Below are 24,626 nucleotides of genomic sequence, written 5' to 3'. Positions count from 1 at the left end.
CTTCCCCTTTAGTGTGTATCGTGCATCTGTATTCACCAGACCTCCTTAGGAGATAACACTCCTTCTCAATCTTGTAAGGGGTCATGATGACCCACTGCTTTATACTGCAGATCTGGATTGCGTAAACTGTCAATATGTCATTTGGTGTGTAAACCTTTGTCTCAAAAACGTATGTAACTGTGCTTTGACCTTTAATGGGCAGAACAGTCCTCAGAGGTTTCTGAAAAACTGTCTCCTGAGTTATAATCCTCAGGTTGTCTCGAATAAAATTTTCTATTTCTTTCTCAGATTGACTATTGATTAATTTTTTCATCAGAGCATCTGCAATGGCATACCACACAGCAATGAAAATAAATGAGCTACTGCTACCACAACAATATGCATGAATTTCACAAACATACTGAGTGACAGAAGCCAGACACAAAATAGTACCAACTGAGGGACTTCCCTGGTGGCGCACTGGTTAAGAATCCGCCTGCCAATGCAGGAGACACGGGTTCGAGCCGTGGTCCGGGAAGATCCCACATCCCACATGCGGAGCAACCAAGCCCGTGTGCCACAACGACTGAGCCTGCGAGCCACAACTACTGAGCCCGCATGCCACAACTACTGAGCCCGCGTGCCACAACTACTGAAGCTCGGGCACCTAGAGCCCGTGCTCCGCAACAAGAGAAGCCACCGCAATGAGAAGTCCGTGCACCGCAATGAAGAGCAGCCCCTGCTCACCGCAACTAGAGAAAGCCCGTGTGCAGCAACGAAGACCCAACGCGGCCAAAAATAATTAATTAATTTAAAAAATAGTACCAACTGAATGGTTTCATTTATATAAAGTTCAAAAGCGGATACAACTAACATATGGGATTAGATAGAGGTTAATTTGGGAAGGAAGGTGGCATAGTGACTGGGAGGAGACATGCGGAGGGCTTTGGGGGTGCCGGTAATGGTCGAATTCCTGATCTGGGTGGCCATTATACAGGTACGTTCACTGTGTCGTAATTTGTTGACCTGCACACTTAGGATTTGTGCACTTTCCCATAGGTCTGGTATACTTCAATTAAAAAAAAAAACTCACAGGAAAGGGGGAACTGTTTCAGGGGGATAAAAAAAAAAGGAGGTGGGAAGGGAATAGAAGGTAGATCAAGATTTTACATACAGGTGGCTTAGCTGCGGCAAGATGAAAAGGGAGCAGGGAAGACTGTTGAATGGAGCAGGAATTGTTTCCAGCCCCTGACTGAAAAGTCTCCAGATACATCAACCTTAATTCCCCACCCATCCCTACACCACCTATTGAAAAACTGATCCTTTGGAAGAAACCCAATGTTTCCTAGTCTAGCCGTTACTTCTGTCTCCAGGCGGAGAGACTCAGTGTTTGTAGCCAAAATTAGAACCCCAGTTTTGACACTGACATTTTCTCTACTAGGTGCTGTGAGACTTCAGGCCCTTGATGCAAATTCCCAGCAGCTAAACTGGAATAATCCTGAGGACTAGAGTGGGAGATGAGGAGCTAGGTTGTACACGTTTGCCATCCTTGCCCAAGGGAATCACCTGCCCCTGTTGCTGTGTGTGCTGGGGGGTGCGTGTACTTCGGAAAGAGGAAGGCGCAGCCAAAAGCTTCATACCCAGCACTGTGTTCTCTCCCCAGGCACTCCTCTACTCCAAAACCCATCCAGGGGTCTAGAGTCATGCTCGAATGCACCCCTTAGCCACTTTCCGGGAGGAAAATGACAGGAAGGAACCACTGGTCACAGGTTCCACTGACAAGAGGGGAAAACCTGGGGGTGGCGGTTCCCTTATGGGGGAGGCGGTTCCTTTATGGGGGAGGTCACACCCCCTGCACAAAAACATCCCCAAAAGAACCTGTACTGAAATTGCGTTAGAGAGGTAGAGATACCCCAGGGAGGAAGTGGCAAACGGCGAAATGGGAACACCCCTCTTTGATCCCATAAGGTGCGTCAGGGAAAGTTGGACTTCGTTTAGGCAGGGACGGAGACATCTCTTCCCATGCTGCCACCAGGATCAGTGGGTCAGAGGAAGCCAGGCTCCCCCCCGCCCCTACCTCAGTTGCTGCGTGTGGGACCACAGCGGTGAGTCTGACCTCTCTTCCCGCCCCTTTCAAGGCTGGGACTTTATTAAGGCCGGTTCTATCAGGCTGAGCCACGCGCTTGGAGGAATGCGGATTCTGGCGGAAGCGCGAGGAGACTAGCCAGCAGGAGAGGAGCTGTGTCCGAGAACAAGGTAGGGACGGTTCTCTCCGGGAACCAAGCGTGGGGTTAAGAGCACGGGGATGGCTGCTTGAGGCCCGGAGGTCAGAGCTGGCTGGCTTCACGGGGAGGTTTCCCAGTCTCCCCGGCTCAAGGAAACATTCAAGATGCAGGGATAGACGTGCACAGGCGCACACGGCTTTAAAGAGCGAGGAAAGGTCCCAGCGCGGCGGGGCGGGCCCGAGGGAGGTGGCAAGGCGCCTGGAGCGGGAACCTCAGCCAGCCGGCGGATGGGCGCTGGGGCCCGCGAGCCAGCCTCTGGCTCCAGTCGCTCCTCGCACTGCGTTTTGCTGGCGCCCCGCCTCCGCGGCTCGAAGCGAAGGAAAGGGGCCAGGCCGAGTCTGAGCCCGCCCCCTCCCCCGCCCCCTATTGGCTGCTGCAGTTGTCCATCCAGAATCTATTTTTGATGGGGGGGGGGTGCCACCCAGTCTGCCCCAGATCACGTTTGCCCCTAGCAGCCAACCAGTCGGGCCCAAGTCCCCGGGCAAGAAGCCATTGGGGGCGAGTGAGCTCGGCCCCACGGTCCCCCGTCCGGGTCCCCCAGCCCCCGCCCGGGAGCAAGGCGGTATATCCTGCGCTCCCTCCCTGACCACCTCCCCTTCGTGGAAGCGGAGCGGCGGCCTCGCAGTAACGCAGAGGCGAAATGTAGCGAGCCGGGTGTCGCGGCTGGACGCTCGCCTTGGCTGGGGGTGTGGGGGGCACGCCGGAGGCCGAGGAGGACTGCCGAGGAGGAGTGATGAGAAGAGGGGGATCCCTGCACCCCCCAAGACCACGGGTCCCTGCTGCCACACGCCAGGTGCCCCCCTTCCTTCCCAGCGAGGGGCAGGTCAGTCCTGTTGGGTCTAGAGGGTGGGTGGCGAGGGCGGGAGACCTGGAGCGCAGCGCATTTGCTGAGTCTGAATCGGGGAGAGGCGGGAGGGCCACCCAGATACCTCTCCCTCCCGGGGTTTGGGGATACTAAGACGGTCTTTTTTGTCCCCTCCTCAGGGCATCCTGGGTCACTTTTGCTTCTTTCATCCCATGGCCTTAGGCCCATCTGAAGTCTTCGTTACTGGAAGGAGTGGGGTGAGGGACTGGCTTCTCTTCCTTCGAGCCCCCCTTTCAGGTTAGGTGACCTGCCAGGAAGACGGGAGGAGGAGGGAGGGTCAAGTTTTAGCGGACTCAGAAACTTTTCTGGCAAGGGGCAGTGGACTGTCTTGCTCAGAGGTTTCCTCCTGGATCTCTAGTGAGGGTTTTTGAAAGAACCACAGGACAGTGTTTCAGGAGACTGGAAAAGGGAGTCCTGGTGACATGAGTGACTAGAAAGAGAAAACAGTTCCCATGGGCCAGTTACTGGAGTTTGATCCACCCTTTCCCAAACAGGAGTTGACTAATTGTGTGTGTTTGGAATACTTAAGGACCTATTCATCTTTCCTAGGGAAATTCTCTTTAAATTTATTTTTTACTTGGAGAGCTATTCTGGTGAGCTGGAATAAGGTGGGATCAAGGCCTGGGGATTCCTTTAGGCAAGAAAAGTGGGGCCATTACAGCTAAAGAGACATGCATTTGGGAGCAAGTGCATTTTGGCTTATGCTGCTTTGCTTTTTATTTTGCTTTGTTTTATTTACTTATTTATTTGGATGGTGCTTTTGTTTTTTGTTTTTTGAGAATTACATTATATCCAACTCTCAATAACCCTGGGGAACAGGGTGAACCTAGAGAACTGAAATGTGTGCATAATAACCAATAGTTTTACCGTCTTTCCCTTCAAACTGAGATAACACCCTTGTCCTATCTGACAAGCTCACAAGGCCAAGAGCAGGGGGAGAGAAGTAGGAACAGAGGCCTGGATCCAAGTCAGTGTCTGGGCTTTCTGTAACACTGTTGACTCTCAAGGGCAGGAGTGGGTAGGCCTCTGGCTCTTGGCCTTGGTCTGGCAGCCTTGCCCCATTGCCCAGGAAGTCCTCCCAGTTGTTGTTTTTTTTTCCTCAGGGGCTGGGGCTTTTAGGGGTTGGGGGACCTTCACTCAGTGATCAAATTCTCCCTGCTTATTTGCCCTGTGTGGCTATAAACAATCACTTTCAACAGCAGGGTGGCTACAGGGAGCTTGTGACTGAATTTGTAACTGACCCCACTGGGAGACCACACCTTAATAATCTTGGGTTCTTAATGGGCATTCAAGAAGGGATCTCCCCCAGGACATCCCTTCCCATCCCCGGTCACTGAGAAGGCAATGCCAGGGTCTCCTGCGCAGCATCTCCCTAATCCCAGGCTGGCCACATCTCATTGCTGTTGACCACCGTGGTGGTCCCTGTGAGGCAGTGGGTTGCCTGTTGGGAACATGGCAGGCATAGTGCCCTCTGGGCATCTAGATGTCACAGGGCAGGAATGGGTGATTTAATGAAAAAAAGGAAGGCAAATAGCAAACTCTTTATGCCTGCCTTGTGGGAGGATTCTCCCAGTAGGAGCTGTCCTTTGCTGTATCGTAACATTCTCTTTTTCTTGTCTTCTTTCTTCATACATAAGGTGTTCCATACAGATTCTTGTGACTTTAAGGACCAGGGATTTGGGAAGGCGCAAGGTCTTCCCAGGAAGGAAGGACATCCCTGGAAAAAAGGAGAGAGACAGCAGACAGTGCCCTGGGACCAGCAGAGCCCGAGGAGCTGCGGGAAGCTGAAGGAGCCCAACCAGAGGCGGGGGAAGGAGCCACAGCCCCAGGCCGAGGCTGCCTTCTGAAAGATCTCAACTCAAGCTACTTTAATGAAAGAAGGGCCACCTCAGAGGGCACCCCAGACTTAGCTGGGCTCTTCTACTCTGGATGGCCCTTGCTCTGAGAAGCCTGCACTGAGAACCTAAGAAGTTGAGAGGCCAGAGGAGCTTCCCCCAAGCACAGCGCTGGCCAGCTGGGTCAGGCTTCTGCACCCCTAGCGGCCGGCTGCAGAGCCTGGCGAGGGGTCTCTTGCTCCCCTCCAGCTCGTGGCTTCAGTGCTTGATGGGGCTGCCTGCTGGTGGATCAGTTTTTGCAGCACCTGACAGGAGCGGAGAGCCGTGGGAAGAGGTCCCGCGGCGACCAAGCCTGGGTTCACCCCAAGACTAAGTTCTTTCCAGAGTTAGAAAGGGAGAGAAAGCAAACAAAGAGAGAAGAGTTCCCCCTTCTCCTCCTCCCTTCCCGTCATGTCCTCTAAGCCGGAGCCGAAGGACGTCCACCAGCTGAACGGGACTGGCCCTACTGCCTCACCCTGCCCTTCAGATGGCCCCGGGCGAGAGCCCTTGGCCGGGACCTCAGAGTTCCTGGGGCCTGATGGGGCTGGGGTAGAGGTGGTGGTGATTGAGTCTCGCGCCAACGCCAAGGGGGTTCGGGAGGAGGATGCCCTGCTGGAGAACGGGAGCCAGAGCAATGAAAGTGACGACGTCAGCACAGACCGTGGCCCCGCACCACCCTCCCCGCTCAAGGAGACCTCCTTTTCCATCGGGCTGCAAGTGCTGTTTCCCTTCCTTCTGGCAGGCTTTGGGACTGTGGCTGCCGGCATGGTGCTGGACATCGTACAGGTAGGACCTGGGGAGGGCAGCTCTTGACCCCGAGCCCGGAGCCGCCTTTTCCTCCTGGGAAACTGTCTCTTGGAGCTTTTCTTCCACCTCCCTGTCAGAAGCAGCTACTGTTTCCTGGAGTACTTTTCCCTTTGGATCATGTCCTTGGCCTCTTCTTCGTCTAGTTACTTTCTACAGAAGCCTTGAGGAAGCTCAGTAGTCCCAGGGAGGTGGTCAGGGCAGTATTGCTTAACAGAAGCAGAATTGGTTCCAGAGCTCAGGCTTGGAAGAGGAGAGATGGAATAGGGTTGTTACCTGCCATCCCTCCTGGGCATTTCTGCTGAGCCCAGCTCAGTAGGAGACATTTAGATAGGTCTCCTCTTTATACTTTCTTTTCCCTTTACTTTGGGGTTTCAAGGATACCCACAGGAGAAAGCTCAGTTTCAAGTCTCCCCTTCATCCCCCTGCTGGGCAGGAGTTTGTCCAGCTGCCAAGAGGGTCTCAAATTAAGTGGGAAGGTTCTTAAAGGCATTTTGTGTTGCTTGTCTGCCTGTAACCTTGGCAGGATCTTGCTGGGGATTGGGGGTGGGCACATGCTGTCTGATACATGATTTGCGGGGGTGGGGGGCAGTGTTGGTGTGATGAGACATAGAAGTGCTAATTGTGTGACATATATGGGGACAAAATATAATCTCTCATGGAATCTCTCAGGAGGACATGGAGTTCAGCATCCCCTCCCCTTTTCCCCTCCAACCCTACCAACGATGCATGTGGTAATACAGAGAGTCCTGCTGGCAAGTCTCACCAGGCCCTTGTCCCAGGAAACAGGGTGGTTGGTTCTAGGTGGTTCTTTCAATGGTGTCTACCTGGACCACTTTGGCTTGAGTCCTTAGGAGAATGCTGCAGCTTTGGTTGCTAATGAGGATGACATTTATGTCATTCCTGCTCTCTCCCCTAACCTGTTATCTGGGGGATTGTTCCTCATGTCAGAAGCTAGGAAGGCGGGCTTTGGATTCCTCCCCCTGGTAGCTGCTCCTTCTAGGGCAGCGAGTGGAGGTAATGGGAGGAGGAGAAATGAGAGCAGGGTAGCAGTTCTCCACCTCTTCCATCCCTTTCCTGTGGCCTTGGTTTTCATTCTAAGAGTTTTCCAGTTCTGGTTTGGTGCCTCCAAAGGGTATAGAACCAGGATCTGGTGGTGACCTGGAAAGGGGTTGTTTTCTTTTCTGGATAGTAAGAACGGTAGTGGGGAGCATCTGTTGGCCTCTTCTGTGGGCCCATGAGGTAGGAACCATAACCATCTCCATTGTGTAGATAGGGAACCTGTGGCTCAGAGGGATTAGGTAACTTGTCCCTGGTCATCTGACTCAGAACCTATGCCATTAACCTCTATGGCCTTCACCGTGGCTGTGGTTCGCCAGTTGGTTAAAGACTCTGGGAGGGGTCTGCTCTCTTTGTCTTTCCCCGAAGAACAGCGTAGACTGGAATCGGGAACAGCTGGAGTTACATTCTAAAATAAGCAAAGAACAAAAGTTCTTAGAGGGCCCCTCCCTCCCCCCATCTCACACACCGAAAAGACTTCTGACACCTTGCCCACCTCCACCCCTCACCCACGGTCCTGAGACATTGAGAAACCCAGGTAGGGAATCTTTGGAGCCTGACCAGTGTACCCACAGAGGGCCAACATTTGCCCTCAGTGTGGCACCTAGGCCCACCCCAAAGCTAAGGTCCAGTTGGTATGGATGACAATGGCTGGTTTGTTCTTGTCCCCGTCCCCCCAGCCTCCTGCCACAGCTGGTCTGGAGCAGGCCCTGCAGATGGCTGCAGTTATATCATGGCAGGGGTGGGAGCAGAAAGATCAGGGACCACAGGGAGATTCTTATTCCATATCTAAGGGGGCAAAAGCGGTGTGTGACAATCTCGGATTCAGGAAAAGCAGGACAATTTCTAAGGATTCACACCGCATTCCCCCTTCACAAGCTAAGATGACCTTCAGTGGGACAGAATCTGGGGCCCTAAGAGGCTGGGGCCATCAGGAGGAGCTGGCTGTAGAGTGTCCCCAGTGTCTCAGAGCAGCTGAGCAGAAGGCCATGTTGGTACAGATGTCTCCTTGGTCCAGGGCACCCCCCTTTTTTCCCCACTGCTGCAGAAGCCCCAGTCTCTTCCCCAGGCCCATTTCTCTCTCCTCTTATCTGCCCTCCTCTCCACTCAGCCTGTAGAACCAGCCTCTGCAGTGAGATAAGGGGCTGGCGTACTGGCCAAAAGTAGGAAAGGTTTAAGTGGACTGCAGTCTGCTGCAACTTCCCCACCGTGGCTGAAAGTTCCCATAGCATTTGGGAAGGAAAGCAGGACTGGGCCCAGTGTTGGAATTGAAGGGGGTTGGGATCTGGGAGCCTCCATGCTGCAGATGCCCTGCCCCACCTCCTGGTTTGGTCCTAGGCGGCTGCAGAGCATCTCACTCCCCTCTTCTGTCAGCCTTTTGAGGGATGGGGGTGGCAGGAGGTGGTGTGCCAACCTTCACTGGAATACCCAGCTGTGTTAAAACAGGTGAGACTCCCAGCTCCTTATCTTGACTCACTCCTCACTTGCTGAGGATCCCAAGGAAAGGAGACAGCCCCTCCCCGAAATACCTCCTCCTCTCGCTTTTCTTTCCTGCTGTGTATACAGAAGAGTCTACAAAGATGAAAGTGGATGGCAAGCATGGGCTTAGGGAAGTGGAGTGGGAAAGAAGCGTTCCTCTCATGGCTGGCCTGCCCCCGTGGCTGCTGGCATTCCTGGCTAGGACACTCAGGTTCCACATGTCCACCCCTGTTATCACACTTTGTACAGCCCTCTGTACCCGGGTGCTGCCCTGAGGCCCTTCTCCATGGACACCTAGAGGATGTCTGCAGGTGGCAGGGGAAAGCCTCAGGTGAAGGTTGGGTTTACTCTAATCTGAGCTGACTTAGTCCTCACCCTGAAAGGTAACTCCAGCCCACCTTCCCAGGTTCTCCCACAGCCTGGTTCTCAGAGCTGCTAGGGATCTTCGTCTTCTTCATGTCCTTGACTCCAGCTTTTCCAGGCTGTGACTTTCTTCCCTGCTGCTGTCTCCCTGGAGGGGAAGGCTCAGGGCAGAACACTCAGAGGCAGGCAGGGGTCTGTCTTTGAGGCCAGAAGAGGCGAGGGATGGAAGAGGCAAGATGGAAGTATCAGGATGAAGTAGCAGCAGGGCCACTGAGGTGTGAGACTTAGGGTAATTGTTCTGAATTGGGATTATTTCTAAGTGTGAAGGGAACTGTCTCATCCCTGAGCCCCAAAATATCAGGGCCCAGTGAGCCCTCACTCCCCTGTATCCACGGACTGCTGCATTTCTGAGAAGCAGTGTCGATGTGTTCTGTCCCCACTTCCCGCCAAGTGCTTCCTGGAACGTGCCCTTTGCCATCCCCAGCGGAGCAGGAAGGTGTGGGTGAAGGCTTGGCTGACTGGTTTGACCTCAGGGGCAGGCACTTCCAGCCAGGATGAACAGGATGGGCCTGAATTAGGCCAAAGGAGGAAGGAGAGACACTGTCGGGCCCCTGCCCATTCTACCCACTCCTCACCTCAGGGCAGCCTGCTTCCCGGGCTCTCTCAGAGCCGTGTGTGTGTGTGTGTGTGTGTGTGTGTGTGTGTGTACATACATGTCAGAGGCTCCCCTGCCTGAGCTGTGTCTTTGAGAGGCTTTGGTGGGTGAAGAAAATATGTGTGTAGGCATTGGCTACTTTGACCCGAGTGCCAGCTCAGGGCGTTGCTGGGTAGGGGCACAGGGGGTGTGAGGTTCCGGGCTGTATCCTGGCTGGCCGGGAAGACTTCTGCATAGGGCTGTCATTGCAGCCGCTGGTTCTCCTTTCCTGTCTGTCCCGAATCTTATCGCTGCTAAAACCCTATCCCTTCTAGGTCCTTATGTAGTTGAAGGAGAGCGTGCCTGTGAGCTGGGAGATGCAGGGATTTGGGAGTATTTATAGTGGCAGCTGGAGGGGCTTAGCTGAGCTTCATACATTTTTTTTCTTAATCATAAAGACAAACAATATACCTTACAAACAATTCAGAAAATATTGCTGGCATACACTTGGAGTATTTCTTTCCGTGCTCCTTCACTCTGCCAATAAGTACACATATTTTACATTCGCCTACCTGGAGATCAAAGCTTTACACAGAGCCTGCGGCTTGGAAGCTGGGAGGGGTAGGTGTTATGCAGTGAGGAGGGGATACGAGGCTGGGCTCTTGAGCGGAGCTTCCAAACCACCCTTATAGATCAGCCACCCTTATGAGGGGCGGGGAGGGGAGCAGAGAGAATTCTTCGTCTCTGGAGCTGCGTGTCCAGTTGAGGTGAGGGAGGAGGAGGTAGAGCTGAGCACGGCCTTGCCTGCTGGGAGCTGGCGCCCCAGAGCTATGTGCTGGCCTTGTCCAAGAACAACAGTCCCCGAGTTCCTCCAGCGTAGACGGGGCTCACTGGGGCTGCCTTCTCTTTGGGGGCCCAGGGATGAAAAGGGATTTGCATCCCTCCTGGCTCTTCCTGTGGGTGCCTGAAAGCTCAGCAACTGTGGCTGGGGGACAGGCGGTTTCTTTCCCATCCTTAGTTTTCAGAAAGAAGAGCCTTCCCTAAAAAAGTCCTGCGCCTTCCACCAGTGAGGAGCTAGGCCAGGAGCTCAGGTACAGATACGCTCCAGCCCTAGCGAGATGAGCCCTTCCCCTGGGTCCTGGTAGGGACTCCCCCTGCCATCAACACCCCACACACACCCACAAAAAGAACTCTAACAGGAAAAGAGAGGTCCTTGCCTTTATAGGACTCCCCAGTGTCCAGCCTCCCCTGGACTCTAATCCTGGCCTTAGCCCCCTCTGATTTCCGTGCTCCTCTTTTTTTTTTAACTGTGGTAACAAACACATAAAATTTATCATCTTAACCATTTTTAATGTATAGTTCAGTGCTGTGAAGTATGTTCACATTGTTGTAAAACAGATCTCCAGAACTTTTTTATCTTGCAAAACTGAAACTCTACACCCATTAAACAAACATGAACTTCCCTTTTCCCCCTCCTCCTAGCCCCTGGTAACCACCATGCTACTTCTATTTCTAGGAATTTGAATATTTTAGATGCCTCATATAAGTGGAATCATATAGTATTTGTCTTTTTGTGACTGGCTTATTTCACTTAATATAATGCCCTTTTTTTTTTTTTGCTGTTCGTGGGCCTCTCACTGTTGTGGCTTCTCCCGTCGCGGAGCGCAGGCTCCGGATGCGCAGGCTCAGCGGCCATGGCTCACGGGCCCAGCCGCTCCGCGGTATGTGGGATCTTCCCGGACCGGGGCACGAACCCGTGTCCCCTGCATCGGCAGGCGGACTCTCAACCACTGCGCCACCAGGGAAGCCCAATATAATGTCCTTAAGGTTCATCCATGTTGTTGCATGTAACAGGATTTCCTTCCTTTTAGGGCTGAATAATATTCCCTTGTATGTATAGACCATGTTTTGTTTATTCATTCATCTGTCAGTGGACACTTGGGTTGCTTCTACCTCTTGGCTATTGTGAATAATATTGCTATGAACATGGATGTGCAAATATCTCTTCGAGACCCTGCTTTAAGTTATTTTGGGTATATACCAGACGTGAGATCGCTGGATTGTATAGTAGTTCTCTCCTTAATTTTTTAAGGAACTGCCATATTGTTTTCCATAGTGGTTGTACAATTTTACATTCCATCGACAGTGCACAAGTGTTCCAGTTTCTCCACATTCTCACCAACACTTGTTATTTTCTATTTTGTTTTGTTTTTTAATCATTGCCATCCTAATGAGTATGAGGTGATATCTCATTGTGCGTTTGATTTGCAGCCTTGCTCATCATTAACTATAGAGTTGTCAGTGCTGGAATTGCCTTTAGGGACCATCTGATCTGGTCCCTGAAGTGTACCTTTTATAGTCAAGAGCTCAAGGCCCTTATAACTTGTCTAAGGTACCCCTGCTGGTCTCTGTGGGAGGATGTTGGGGACACAGCATGAGGCCTATCCTTGTGGTCTCTTGTGGGAGACCCACGGCTCTCAGTCCAGTGCCTTTGCTCATTAGAGCACTTTGCCTCCTGACCTTGATGCTCTGATCAGCCTGCATACCTCTGTCTGGCCTCCTGACCCCTCCCCTCTCCAAACCTGAAGGCTTTCCATTCTTAAAACAGATAAAGGCACGGGGAAAGGAATCCACATTGCCCTCAGGGCAACCCAGTCCCAGCCTTTTTTGCAAGTCTTCAGTTTCAACGGCAGCTAAAGTAGCTTTCAAATAACCAATCCTGGCTCCTACATTTTTCCTACTTAGCAGTAAGGAGTGCAGTGCTCTCTGAACCTCAGTTTCCTCATTTACAATGTGGAATAATAATAGCTCCTACCTCACTGGGTTGTTGATAGGCTGTAATGAGAAAATGCACATAGAGCCTTAGGCTGGCACATGGTGCAGACCTAAAAGATGTTAGCTGAAGAAATAGGTAGGAGAGCCAGGCCTGATGGTCTCAGGGCTGGAATCCCTGACTCCCAGTCCAGTGCTCTTCCTTGCAGGGGTACACTTACCTTTCCTAACTGAGAGATTGGGGCAGGTCTGTAGGGTGAGAGAATGCAGAGGAGGAATGAAAAACCTCTTGCAGACCAACACTCTGAGGTTTGGGGGCCACGGTGTTAATTCAGAGCCTGTTCTAAAGGAGAGCTGCTGTGGCTGAGGCACAAAGCCCTTGGAGATAGATAGAAACCAAACAAACTCTCTAATCTCCTCAACCCCAGCCCCATGGAGCCCAGTGCTCAACAGCTGAGACAACACCGCTCAAGGCTGAGGCCACAGAGAAACCAGACTGAAGACAATTGGAAGGGAGATCGCAAAGGAGTTCTGGGGTGTAAGCCAGCCTGGGGTGACTCAGCTGTGTGGGTCCCTGCCGTCTTCTCCCCCAGCTCCACAAAGCAGGCAGAAGAAGCAGAGACGGGCTAGGGCCTCCTGACTGGAAGGGACCCTCCACGTCTCCCCTGTTCTGGGTGGCGGGAGGGGGGGCTTTGTTGTTTGGAGTACCACGGACTTGGTTTGCTTCCAGGGTTCCTGGAGGAAAGGCGTCTGACGTGCTCACTCCCTGCTGATTCCATTTTCTCCTCAAGCCCCTGCTCCCAGACTATCCAGTCGTAACCGAACAAGGGCTCGTGTACCCACAGCACAGAAAGCCAAACTCTGACAGCAGGTTCGCAGCAAAGTAAGGGCTTACTGCAGGGCACCAAGCAAGGGAGTGGGAGACAAGCCTCAGATCCACTCCCACTTGGTCTCTGAGTGAGGGGGATTTAAAGGGGAAGAACAAAGAAGCTGGGGTTAATCATCGTCTTGTGACATTTCTTCATTGTACTTTTGGGACTCAGAGTTTAAGAGTCTATGGTCTGGTGGTCCATGACCCAAGGGTCTGTTAGCTCATTTTGACCTAGAGAAACAGCCTGAGTCTGTACTTTAATGATGTTATGATTGACCTCAGAAATCTTGGTCATGTGACTCTGGCTGATTGGTGTTCAGTTAGCACAGGATTGAGGTCAGAAGGGACAAGAAAGGGATTAAAGTTTTGAATAAAGACATTAATCATAACCTTGGAACAGGAACTCACTTTTAGGAGGACTCAGTTTCACGTTCAACCTCGATGCCAGCCCTTTGGGGCCCTGAAATGCCTGGGTTCTGTTTTCACCTTGCAGCACTGGGAAGTCTTCCAGAAAGTGACAGAGGTCTTCATCCTGGTGCCTGCACTGCTGGGGCTTAAGGGGAACCTGGAAATGACCCTGGCATCAAGGCTTTCCACCGCAGTGAGTGTCCTGGCTGGGAGGAATGGGACACACAGAGGACTCGGGGGCAGCACAGAGCCTGACTAGGAGATCACCACAGGCCTTTCTCAACTGTCCAGGTCTGCAGTGTGGGTCTGGGGTGGAAAGGAGTAGGGAGACCCCAGGCCGGTTGTCCTGCTCCTGGGCAGGAGCTCCCTGCCCAGAGTGGTTCCCAGGCTCGGTTTCTGGATGTCCCAGCCATCCTTGGCCTCCTGCCCCACCCCCTGCTTCGCAACCCGCCTCGTGACTGTTTGTGCAGCTTTGACAGGCGAGCATCATGCTGGTCCCTCCACCTGCACAGATGGGGGCCTCCTCTGATCTCCAGCCCTACTCTGCAGCTGGGCAGGAGCAGAGCCAGGCCTTCCCAGCCCCCCTCCAATCCCATTCCCTTTCCCCCATGGCAGGCTGCTCTTCTGTAAGGGAATAGATGAAGAGGGGCTGCTCATCACTCCCACCTCCCCAAACTCTTAGATCGGCCGTCATGGTTCGGAGACTGAACCAGATACAGGCCCCATGGGTGGGAGGCAGGAAGCAGTACAACTCAGGAGGCCAGGGGAGCCAAGTGACAGGGGTGTCCCTGCACGGCCATGAGCCTGGAGAAGGCAGCAGAGAGAAGTGGCAGCCAGCCTAGCCCTCCCCAACTTGCCCTCCTGGCCTGTTCCCATGCCGCCTCACTCCTTCCCAAACACTCTCGTGGCCTCCGTCCTGCACCAGCAGCTGACCTTTCTCCCCTAAGATGGCAAGCTGGCTTCAGAGCCAGGGAAGGATCAGGTCATTTTAACCCATGTGGGAATGAGCTGCCCAGGTGAGCAGGGCAGAGCATGGAATCGGCCTCTGCTCAGTGGCTGTCCTGAGAGGAGGGGAGAAGAGGAGGCTGCCTTGGGAGCCCCCTTCCCAACCCCAGCCAGAGGCAGGAGCTCAAGGCTCTTTTGCTCCTTCCCTCTCACCCCAGCCCCTCGACCCTGCTTCACTTTCCCTGGGGGTCACGTCCTGGTCCCAGAGTCTTAGGTCACATGCACTGCCTGCTGATCCAGGCAAGGTCCTAACGGATGGAGCTGCAGGCCTTTTCCAGCCTGGAGCTCCAGACCCTTGTCCTCCCTCTCCCAGGCCAACATCGGGCACATGGACACACCCAAGGAGCTCTGGCGGTTGATCACTGGGAATATGGCCCTCATCCAGGTAAGAGAGCAGGGACCAGAGACAGCGGGGCTAAGCTTCCTCCCTGGTCAGGAATTTGAAAGGCTTAAGTCAGCCCCTGCCGGCTCCTGAGTAAAGCTCCAGCATCCTGCTGAGCTGGCTTCTCCTGAAGGGACTCCAGGAGGTAACCAGGTTTCCCAGGAAAACAGCCAAGATGGGGGGGGACCCCAGTATCTCCACTGTCAGTTCTTGGCTTCCGGTGGTGCAGAGGGCTTGTGTCCCCACAGATCAGACTCAGGAGGAGACTCGGGAGTGCTGAAGGTCCTTGACTGCTGTTGTCCCATCTCCCCATGAGGCCACACAGGTTCCGAACTGGGAGTCTTCCCCGTTGAGTCCCAGGCCTTGTGTCTGGACTGAAGTCTCAGGCTCTATTGAACCTCCCCCAATCCCCAGAGGAACACTCATTCAGCCAGTAACATGTCCTGGGTTCCTGCAGGGTGCACTACCCAGTACTTGTGTCTGGTGTGAAACTAAATAAATAAAGACATCATTCCAGCCTGGGAGGACTGGACAGGCCAGCCCCGCCTGCCTCCTGGGGCTGCTGAGGGCAGGAAGAGGTCTGGCTAAGTGCTCAGTGACCTCAGCTAAGACACGCTCTGCTCTCCGAGTTACCACTCCCTTCCTCAGGTGCAGGCCACAGTGGTGGGCTTCCTGGCGTCCATCGCAGCCGTTGTCTTTGGCTGGATCCCTGACGGCCACTTCAGTATCCCACATGCCTTCCTGCTCTGTGCCAGCAGCGTGGCCACGGCCTTCATTGCCTCCCTGGTACTGGGTAAGGAAGGGAAGGGAGGGGCAGGGGTGTAGGAAGGGCTGCCCCAGGGGTGTCAACTAAACCTCCAGTCTCTCTTTTTGTTGGTTGATACCCCATTATCTCTTCTTACCCTGCCTGGCCCCTCTCCTTCCTCCCCAGGCATGATCATGATTGGAGTCATCATTGGCTCTCTCAAGATTGGAATCAACCCAGACAATGTGGCCACGCCCATTGCTGCCAGCCTGGGAGACCTCATCACCTTGGCACTGCTCTCAGGCATCAGCTGGGGACTCTACCTGGAGCAGGGTGAGGCTGAGGCAATCAAGGGTGTGACCAGGGTGGACTCCTGGGTGGGATTGGGAGAGATGGTAGTGGGCTTGCACATGTGTAAGGATTTCTTCTATGTTCTTAACTATTTGGTTGGAGCACAGTTTGTAATAACTCCCTGCCTTAGAGAGGTGAGGCTAAGTACTTATCTCAAATTCATGCAGGCAGCAGGAGCAGGGGTGAGAGTATTTGAGAAATATGCTTGGTGCTGTATATTCTCACTTATCTTGGAGGGGTAAGGGGGTAAGGGCAAAGGAAAGGAACTAGAGGCTGGAATCTGCTTGCAAAATGAAGAAGAAGAGGGGAGATAGGGATTTCTGGGGAATCTAAGCAAGAAACCTAGGATCTGGTCTGTGCCCCTAATAAGTTCAATGTCTGAGGAGGTTTCACCTTGGTTTCCTTATCTACAAATGGAAAAGGCTGGCCCCATCCACCTCCCGGGTTTACAGTGAGCATCAAATGAGGTAATACATTTACTGGCATTTAGTGTGGTGTTACTGTTGATCAGTTGGGGCATTTGCAGGCTGAGCCAGGGGGAGGCTGGGAGCAGGGAGCCGCAGTGCTCACCTCCCTCCCATCTCTGCCTCTCTCAGATGTCTGGCAATATATCTACCCCCTGGTGTGTGCCTTCTTCGTGGCCCTGCTGCCTGTCTGGGTGGTGCTGGCTCGACGGAGCCCAGCCACAAGGGAGGTGTTGTGCTCAGGCTGGGAGCCTGTCATCATTGCCATGGCCATCAGCAGGTAGGCCCGGGCTCTTGATGCCCACCCTCCCCCTCCCCCCTCCCTTCCACAGACTCACTTTTAAGCCCCGGAAAGAGGAAGTGTGGCACAGACCCTAGAAATGCCTTCAACACTGGATCAGTCACATGTCCTTCCGGTGCAAGTGACAGAAGCCATCTGAAATGGGTTTCATTAGAAAGCAGAACACACTGGCTTAGAGAACTAAAGAGGCACAGCTGGATTCAGGGACATAAATGATATCATTAGGGCCCCAGTATTCTCCATGTCTCAGCTCTGCTTTTCTCTGTGTTGGCCTGCAGCTTCAGGTTTGCACTTCCTTATGCTTACTGATTCCAGCAGGGATTCTTTCTCTCAACGATTCTGCAGGGTCCCATTATAGAATGTCATTGGCTGTCATCCAGTCATGTGGCTATCCCTGAACCAATCACTGTGGCCTTAGGGATGTGCTGCTCTGATTGGATGGGCCTGGGGCCTCACCATCATTGGAGCAGTGTCACTCGAACCACAGTGACTGAGTTTGAGAGAGGTGGTTCCCTGAGGAAAAGCCCAGCACTGTTACCAGAAGGGGAAATCATACTGAGCAGGCAGAGCAGCAGGCGGCTCCTCTAGCCAACTTGGGAGGTGGGTAAAGGAGACAGCTGCCTGCCCCAGCTTGCTCCGGGTGCTGCGCCAGTGTGTATGTCAGGAGCATCAGCTGGGCTGGCAAGGGGAGGCGAGGACTGGAAGGACAAGGGACTCCTGGGAGCCACCTTGCTGCCCACGTCCAGATGGACCTGTACCTCTCATCCCGAGGTCCGGAACAGAAGCCTTCAGTGGTCTTTGTGTCTTGTCTTTGTGTCTGTGTAGTGTGGGAGGCCTCATCTTGGACAAGACTGTCTCAGACCCCAACTTTGCAGGGATGGCTGTCTTCACACCTGTGATTAATGGTGAGGTCTTGGCATTAGCTGCCTAGGGGAAAGAAGAGGGCGGGATCAGAGGATTTAGGGGGCTTTGTATCAGTCAGGCTTCTAGCAGGCAAGAGAGTCCAGCTCAGATAGTTCACGACTTGAACTGCTACTTGAAACTGTTACTGGAACCAGCGCATGAGCATTGCATACCTGGGTCCACGCAGAGCTTTGGAGAGGGGCTGAGCCAGGCAGGGCCTTGTCCCCTCGGCTGTGTCTGACCGCAGGTGTACACTCTGCATTGATGGAGAAGGCAGGCTCCCTGAGTCTGCAGATCCACCTGTGTCCCTTCCTGCACTTTCAGCCGTGTTAGGAGTACGTGGGACTGCCACCTCTCCATAGCATGGGGGATGGGAGGAGCCTGGAAGACTCCCTGGAAGGAAGGGTGTCTTTGTCTTCCTTCTTAGTGTCTCTTTTCCTGGGGCCTGGTGAATGGGTCATGCCCTCCCCACTCCCCACCCCCACGTCTCAGGTCTTACGTGTCTCCGCAGGTGTTGGGGGCAATCTGGTGGCTGTGCAGGCCAGCCGCATCTCCACCTTCCTCCACATGAACGGAATGCCAGGGGAGAACTCTGGGCAAGCCCCTCGCCGCTGCCCCAGCCCTTGTACCACCTTCTTCAGTCCCGGTAATGCCAGAGTCCCCACCTCCTAGGTTCACTCCATCACTTCAGAAACAGCTGGGGCCTGCATATGTAGGTTCTCCTTCTCTGTTGGGCTGTATGTACCAGCTGTTCTGGAGGGCAGAGCCCAGGCAGGAAGGCTGTCCTTTCCTGGGTCACCCTGGGGGCTGGGGACCATGGGATGGAGACATAGAGATAGTCAGCTGTCTGCTGCCCTGGAGTGTAGCGTGGTACCTCCTGACTTTGAAAGGCCTCTTGGAGCCCGTTCTCCTCCTCCCCTTCTCCTCCTCACACCATCTCTCCCCTGGTTCCAGATGTGAATTCTCGCTCGGCCCGGGTCCTCTTTCTCCTTGTGGCCCCAGGACATCTGGTGTTCCTCTACACGATCAGCTGTATGCAGGGCGGGCACACCACTCTTACACTCATCTTCATCGTCTTCTACATGACAGCTGCACTGCTCCAGGTACGGACTGGCAGGGGCACGGGGGCGGGGGCCAGGGCTGCCCTGCATGGATGGGAGGGGAGGTCCAGGCTTGGCCCAGAAAGAGTCTTCCAACTCTTTCTCTGTGACTGTGTGGCCGGTAAACACTGGACAGGGGCTCAGGTGAACAGGCTGTAGTTCCAGCAAAGTCACTAACATGCTGTGTGACTTTTGCTCAGTCATTTTACTTCTCTGAGGCTCAGTGATACATTTGTAAATTGAGAGGAGTGGACCAGAGGTGGTGGACTTCAGGCAGGTGCCACCCCCTCTTGCCTGGCCACACAGCTCCATGTGGTTCTGTTCACATGCTGGGGTTCCTTGGGAGATTTCATTTGAATAAAGGGTTTCACAGCTTGAAAACGTGTCAAAACCACTGCACTAGATAATCTGTTGGATCCCATCCAACCTTGCCATTCTGTAATACTAGGATGCTTTCTCCCTGGCTTTTTATTACCTTTTTTTCAACTTTTTGTTCTGAAATAATTATATATTCTCAAGAAGTTGCCCCCCAAAATGCAGAGAGATCCCATGTACCGATCACCCAGTTCCCTGCAGTGGTAACATCTTGCCATAATTATAGCACAACATCAAAACCAGGAAATCAGTGTTGGTACAATGCACAAAGCTATTCAGATTGCACCAGTTTTAACATGCACTCATGTGTATGTGTGTGTGTGTGTGTGTGTGTGTGTGTGTGTGGTTCTAGTGTGTGTGTGTGTGTGTGTGTGTGTGTGTGGTTCTATGCAATTCTATCACGTGTACATTCATGCAACCACCACCACAGTCGAGATACAGAACAGCTCCATCACCACAAGCCTCCCTTATGCAACCCCCTTATAACCAAACTCACCCTTAGTATCACATTTTCAATTTCTACAGATTTGCTTTTTGAATAGGTAATAACAGTCACATAGTTCAAAAAATTTGTAAGGTTCGTAGTGAAACCTCAGTGAAAAGTCTTTTCTCTGCTTTTTCCAGCCATCCAGTTCTGTTCCTCACAGGCCATTGGTGTTATCTGTTGCTTTTTTTTTTTTGAAGTATAGTTGATTTACAGTGTTGTGTTAGTTTCTGGTGTACAGCAAAGTGACTCAGTTTTATATATACATATACATATATATATATACACACATATATATATAAAAGAATATATATATAAGAATATATATATATAAGAATATATATATATAAGAATATATATATATATAAGAATATATATATATATAAGAATATATATATTCTTTTCCATTATGGTTTATTACAAGATACTGAATATAGTTTCCTATGCTATACAGTAGGACCTTGTTGTTTATATCTGTTTCTTATGTATCCTTCAAGTTTATTCTATATTTATGCAAGCAAACATACATATTTTTCTTATTTTCCTCCTTTTTTTTAAATGCACATGTAGCACACTATACGTGCTGTCCACACCCTGCTTTTTTCACTTAACAATTTATCTTAGAGATCATTCCACACCCATATGTGAAGAACAGAACACCCTGACTTTTATGGCTGCATTCTCTCCTGTTGCATAGACGTGCCATAGTTTCATTTAACCAGTCCCCTATTGATAAGCCCTTATCCATAACTCCAACCCCTCATCCCCAACTTTAGAAATGTTGTGTGTTAGGACATCCTAGCAAGGGCTGGGCCAACCACATGCAGTTTCCCCGCGGCAGTTATCCAAGTTGCCACGTTCCATTGTGAGTTGGGGTGAAGCACATTCGGTGGGAAAAGGGAAGGTGTGTGTACCGAGGGTCTGTGGCTGGAGGGTAGCCCTTGGCCACGTCGGGAAGGATGGGCCCTGCTTCATTCCCCATTGTGAACACGCTGGGGGACACTCTCACCTCTACTGTCTTCTCTAGCCTGTGCAGGGCCGGAGCATGGCACTTGATCCCCTCTAAAGGTTCTTCCCGATCCCCTCACTGCCCCCGCCCAGCCATGTGTCCCAGGGCCTGCTCGGGAGGCTGGAATGTGGGGACAGCTGCTGCCATTCCCTTCGTGGGACACGTCCCAAAGTCCTTCTGGCCACACTCTTTATTTGGGATGCTTCTGCAGCTGCTGGCCAGGGTGTGAAGTTATGGGGGGCTGGCCCTCACCCAGGGCTGGGGCCAGGGCCACAGGAGTCCAAAGCAGCCGTGTGTGGGGCAAGGTGGAACGTGAAGGTGCTAGAACTGTAACCTCTGGCTTCCTTGGAGAGAAGACAGGAGAGCAACCAGGTTTGCCTAAAAATAGGTATCACTTCTGGCTTCTGGATCCCCCAGTGGCCCTGGTTCCGGCATCTGAGCCCCTCAGGGCAGAATTTGCATACCACAGTATTTACAAAGTACAGTCAGGAGTAAAACCTCCCAAATGACTGTGTTGGAGCTTTACCGTTAGAAACCGTTTCATTCTCACGCAGATGCAGTCATTTGGGGATCCCCAAATGTCAGGAATCATGCAGACTATATCAAAGATGCAGGCCAGCCCACTCCACCAGAATATTTTAGACCGAGTTCATCACCAACTTAAAAGTGCGTGTGAATCTTGTTAAAATGCAGATTCCGACTTAGGAGATCCAGCGTGAGGCCTGAGATGCTGCATTTTTCAGAAGCTCCCAGCTGTTGTTGATGCTACTGGTCCTGGGCCCACTAGCAAGGTTCTAATGTAGATCATTCTTAATTTTCTGTAGTAATGGAAGAAAAGCAAGGGCACAGATAAATCAAAGCAGCAGATAATCCAAAACGTCTTTTGAATTGGTATGCACTGTCTGCTTTGTATTTAGCCGACTCATTCTTAATTCTGTTTTGCTAGGACTAATGTTAAAATAAACTTGCATTCTCTGAGCCCACAACAGCAGAATGGGAAGGGTCAGGAGGAAGGCAGCTTGGGATAATCAACTGTTACTCAGACAGCTGTGCGGGCAGCAGCCTCAAACGCCGTCCTTATTCCACTCTGCTCTGAGGACAAATCCCTGTATGAAAGGCAAACTCCAACCCCCAGCCCCCTGCTGGGCTCCCAAAGAGGCCAACATGGCAAGAATTGGAGTGACCTGAGGATAGGATGACCCAGAATTAGAGGCAAGAGGGCTGAATTCCTGCAACCAGTGGGATGTCAATTAGGAAGCCTCTTGTTTAGTAAATTTGAGAGCAGAATGTAATGCTGATGTGGGAAACTCCACGGAGTAGGGGCCTCTTCCTCCCCAAAGAACTCGAATTACTCCTGTCATCTGTTCAAGGTGGTCACTGTGGGGTGAAGGAACATAGAGGGGTTGCTGGGGCAGAGAGACGAGCTGTCCCAGCTTAAGGACTGTGGATAGTCAAGCCTTGTGATGTAATGAATGGGTTGATGGCATGGCCTCTGTCTCCCCCTGGAGAGAGGGGATGGCTGCAGGCTGGGCCCTTCTGTTTCTCCAGGTGCTGATTCTCCTGTACATCGCAGACTGGATGGTGCACTGGATGTGGGGCCGGGGCCTGGACCCGGACAACTTCTCCATCCCGTACTTGACAGCCCTGGGGGACCTGCTTGGCACTGGGCTCCTAGCACTCAGCTTCCATGTCCTCTGGCTCATTGGGGACCGAGACACGGATGTCGGGGACTAAGCCTGGTCACTCGGCCTTCTCTCCACCTCTCTGCACTTTCTGTGTGAAATTTTTTTTGGTTTCTCTTTCCCCACCCCACCCCACTCGACACTCCCACCTCTTTCTAGGACTTCACTTTGATACCGAATTCTCATTATTTTCAATGGGAATTTTTATACATTGAGCCAAGTTTGTAGAGCAAGAATTCAGGCAGGACAGATGGACTGAGATGAATAGTACAAGTAGATTTTTGAGACAATCACCAAGTGCAGTTTCATGGTGGGTGCCTCCAGGTGAAGTGGATTGGGGCAGGGGTTTCCATCTGGGATCTGGGGACATTTGGTTTAGCTTTAGCAAACTCAGCCTCTGTGAGTGAGCTCTGGTTTTGGGGGTTTGTCTTTCTTTTTTTCTTTTCGGTTGAACAGAGGGATAAATGTCACTCTCCCTTCCCCTCCCACACACACATACTTTTTCTAGAAATGGACCAACTTCAAAGCACTAAGCAGGAGACAGCTGCTCCTGGCCCCAAATAATCCTAGCCCTATTCTCTACCCTGCTCTCAAAAAGAATGAGGTGAACTCCTTAAATTGTGTACATGCTCCTTACCCAATTGCCTGATAAATACCACCAGCCCCTCCCTTTAATCTTCTTTCCAATTGATTGTCTCATTCCGGAAGATATGAGCAGTGGCCTGGTCTCCCTGTTGACCCACGTCTACCCATAGTTTGCCAAGATCTACATCCTCCCTGGGCCCAGAGAACTGATTATCTCTGTTCAACCTTTATCTCTAATTGCTTCTAAGCACGACCTTTCCCAGAGCTTGCCGGGTTGGGTTCCAAGATTAGGGATGGAGGATGGGTATGTGAAAAATGGTTGGGAGGTTGAGGGCAACCAGGGGTATTTCACTGCTGCTGTTCTCCTGAAGACATAATCACGTGGTCACCTTAGACCCTGTCACTTCCTGAAATCGCTCATTCTTTCATGCCATGGAGGTCAGTTTTCCTCTCTCTTGGCTTCTGCTCACATTCATTATTCATTCACTCATTCATTCATTCAGCAAATACACAGCCTCCCCAAGAGCAGCTCTTCTGCAGGCACGGTCTGAAACATTTGTTGAGCACTATCTGTTGAGTGCCTACTACGTGTCAGGTCCTGTTTGCACAGGCACTGACTAGCCAGCAGTAAGGGAAACACAGTTCTAACCTCGCCTCGTTCCTAGATATAAAGGCCATGTGCCCTTTTCAATCTGGCAGAGAGTTTCCTCGCTGTATTTCCATCTTCGTCACCGAGCCAGCTTCCGCCTCTAGATTCCACTCCTGGATCCCACTTGTGCACAACACTGACCACGGCTAGAGCCCCTAGCCCCATTGCTCAGCCACTGCTGATTTCCCTAAACTCCCCTTCCTCACCCTCCCTTCCCCCCATCTCCTCACCAGCCACGCAAAAGAGGATTCAGAACTAGAAGGCTGGATATCAACCAACTGCTTCCACTTTTCTCTGCCCAGCACAAGACTGGGAGAACACTGGAGTCTGCACCTTCCCCACACGTTACCGTGAACAGATCAGGATTCTGTTGTCCACACTCACATGTACAAATCTGGGCGTTTGGATGCAGGTTTTTTTCTAGCCTGTCTATCCACAGCTTTCCCTTAAGCCCTCCGCTCTGTAGCCTAAAGGGCCCCTCTCCAGGGGAAGGCTAGGCAGTGACCCTGACTTTTACCACTACCATGCCTCATCCCAGGAACTTGCCCTTTACTTCCAGAGACTCCTCTCCCTCCATTTCCACCCAGGCCACCTTCCAGAGCCTAGAACTTTAGAATTGGAATCATAGAGGTTATCTAGCTGGGGTTGTGTCCAGCAGAGTTTATTAACACCAGCCTGGCCTTGTTTCTGCTCTTCCTCAGGCCTTCTTTCGTCTTGTCTTCCACCTCCAAACCCACTTGCACACAGACTCTTATACAGGCACCAAAACCAACTCTTCCGCCCCTGAGGCCGTGCCCCTCTGGTGTGCAGTCACCCCTGCCCCAGTCACTCACCGCTTCCTCATCTCTGGAGTTCAGCCAGGCTGCCCTGGGGGATTCCGGAGTGTCCTTTGCCACAAAAGCAAGAAGGTAGGCGTGCCCCAACCCCTGAGTGTGTGAGCAGAGGGAGGACTGCGGGGTGAGAGGGAAAGAAAATGGACTTCATGACTTTCATGGAAGATCCATTTCTTTTCCCCCGATTGCACAAACTGCATGGACTTGTGGCCTGGCTGTGAGGAGCAACATTGGTTTACGCTTCTGTCCTTAAAAAGTTACAGAACTGTGTCCTATGACAATTATTTATAGTGACTATAACTGAATTGACAAATGTCAACGTAACTGATAAATTATATTTGGTAAAATAAAGAGGACGTTTATTT

General features: G+C 52.1%; 1 protein-coding gene across 2 annotated transcripts; it reads left to right on the top strand.

Moving 5' to 3' along the window:
- Positions 1-2,138: 2,138 nt before the first annotated feature.
- On the top strand, positions 2,139-24,626 carry SLC41A1 (solute carrier family 41 member 1). Of its 2 annotated transcripts, none has more exons than XM_029231163.1 (11): positions 2,139-2,235; positions 4,767-5,789; positions 13,479-13,586; positions 14,712-14,783; positions 15,429-15,573; positions 15,712-15,858; positions 16,473-16,620; positions 17,467-17,546; positions 18,056-18,190; positions 18,499-18,647; positions 22,061-24,626. In XM_029231163.1, the coding sequence occupies exons 2-11, from the start codon at positions 5,415-5,417 to the stop codon at positions 22,244-22,246; spliced, it is 1,545 nt and encodes a 514-aa protein (XP_029086996.1). In that variant the 5' UTR covers positions 2,139-2,235; positions 4,767-5,414; the 3' UTR covers positions 22,247-24,626. The 2 variants fall into 2 exon arrangements, with proteins under 2 accessions (XP_029086996.1, XP_029086995.1); XM_029231162.1 differs by lacking the exon at positions 2,139-2,235 and adding an exon at positions 2,818-3,087.

This window comes from Monodon monoceros, unplaced genomic scaffold (assembly GCF_005190385.1).
Source record: "Monodon monoceros isolate NGI ecotype Baffin Bay Population unplaced genomic scaffold, NGI_Narwhal_1 Super_Scaffold_18, whole genome shotgun sequence".
NCBI classification, from domain to species: domain Eukaryota; kingdom Metazoa; phylum Chordata; class Mammalia; order Artiodactyla; family Monodontidae; genus Monodon; species Monodon monoceros.
Note: the sequence above shows the minus strand (reverse complement) of the source record. Positions and strands in the feature narration are given on the sequence as shown.

What these genes read in the sequence shown, in the direction of transcription:
- SLC41A1 (XM_029231163.1), top strand. Translation starts at nt 5,415, where the DNA reads ATGTCCTCTAAGCCGGAGCCGAAGGACGTCCACCAGCTGAACGGGACT. An exon ending in ATTGCCATGGCCATCAGCAG is followed by an intron (nt 16,621 to 17,466) that starts GTAGGCCCGGGC and finishes GTGTCTGTGTAG; the next exon opens with TGTGGGAGGCCTCATCTTGG. An exon ending in CTTCACACCTGTGATTAATG is followed by an intron (nt 17,547 to 18,055) that starts GTGAGGTCTTGG and finishes GTGTCTCCGCAG; the next exon opens with GTGTTGGGGGCAATCTGGTG.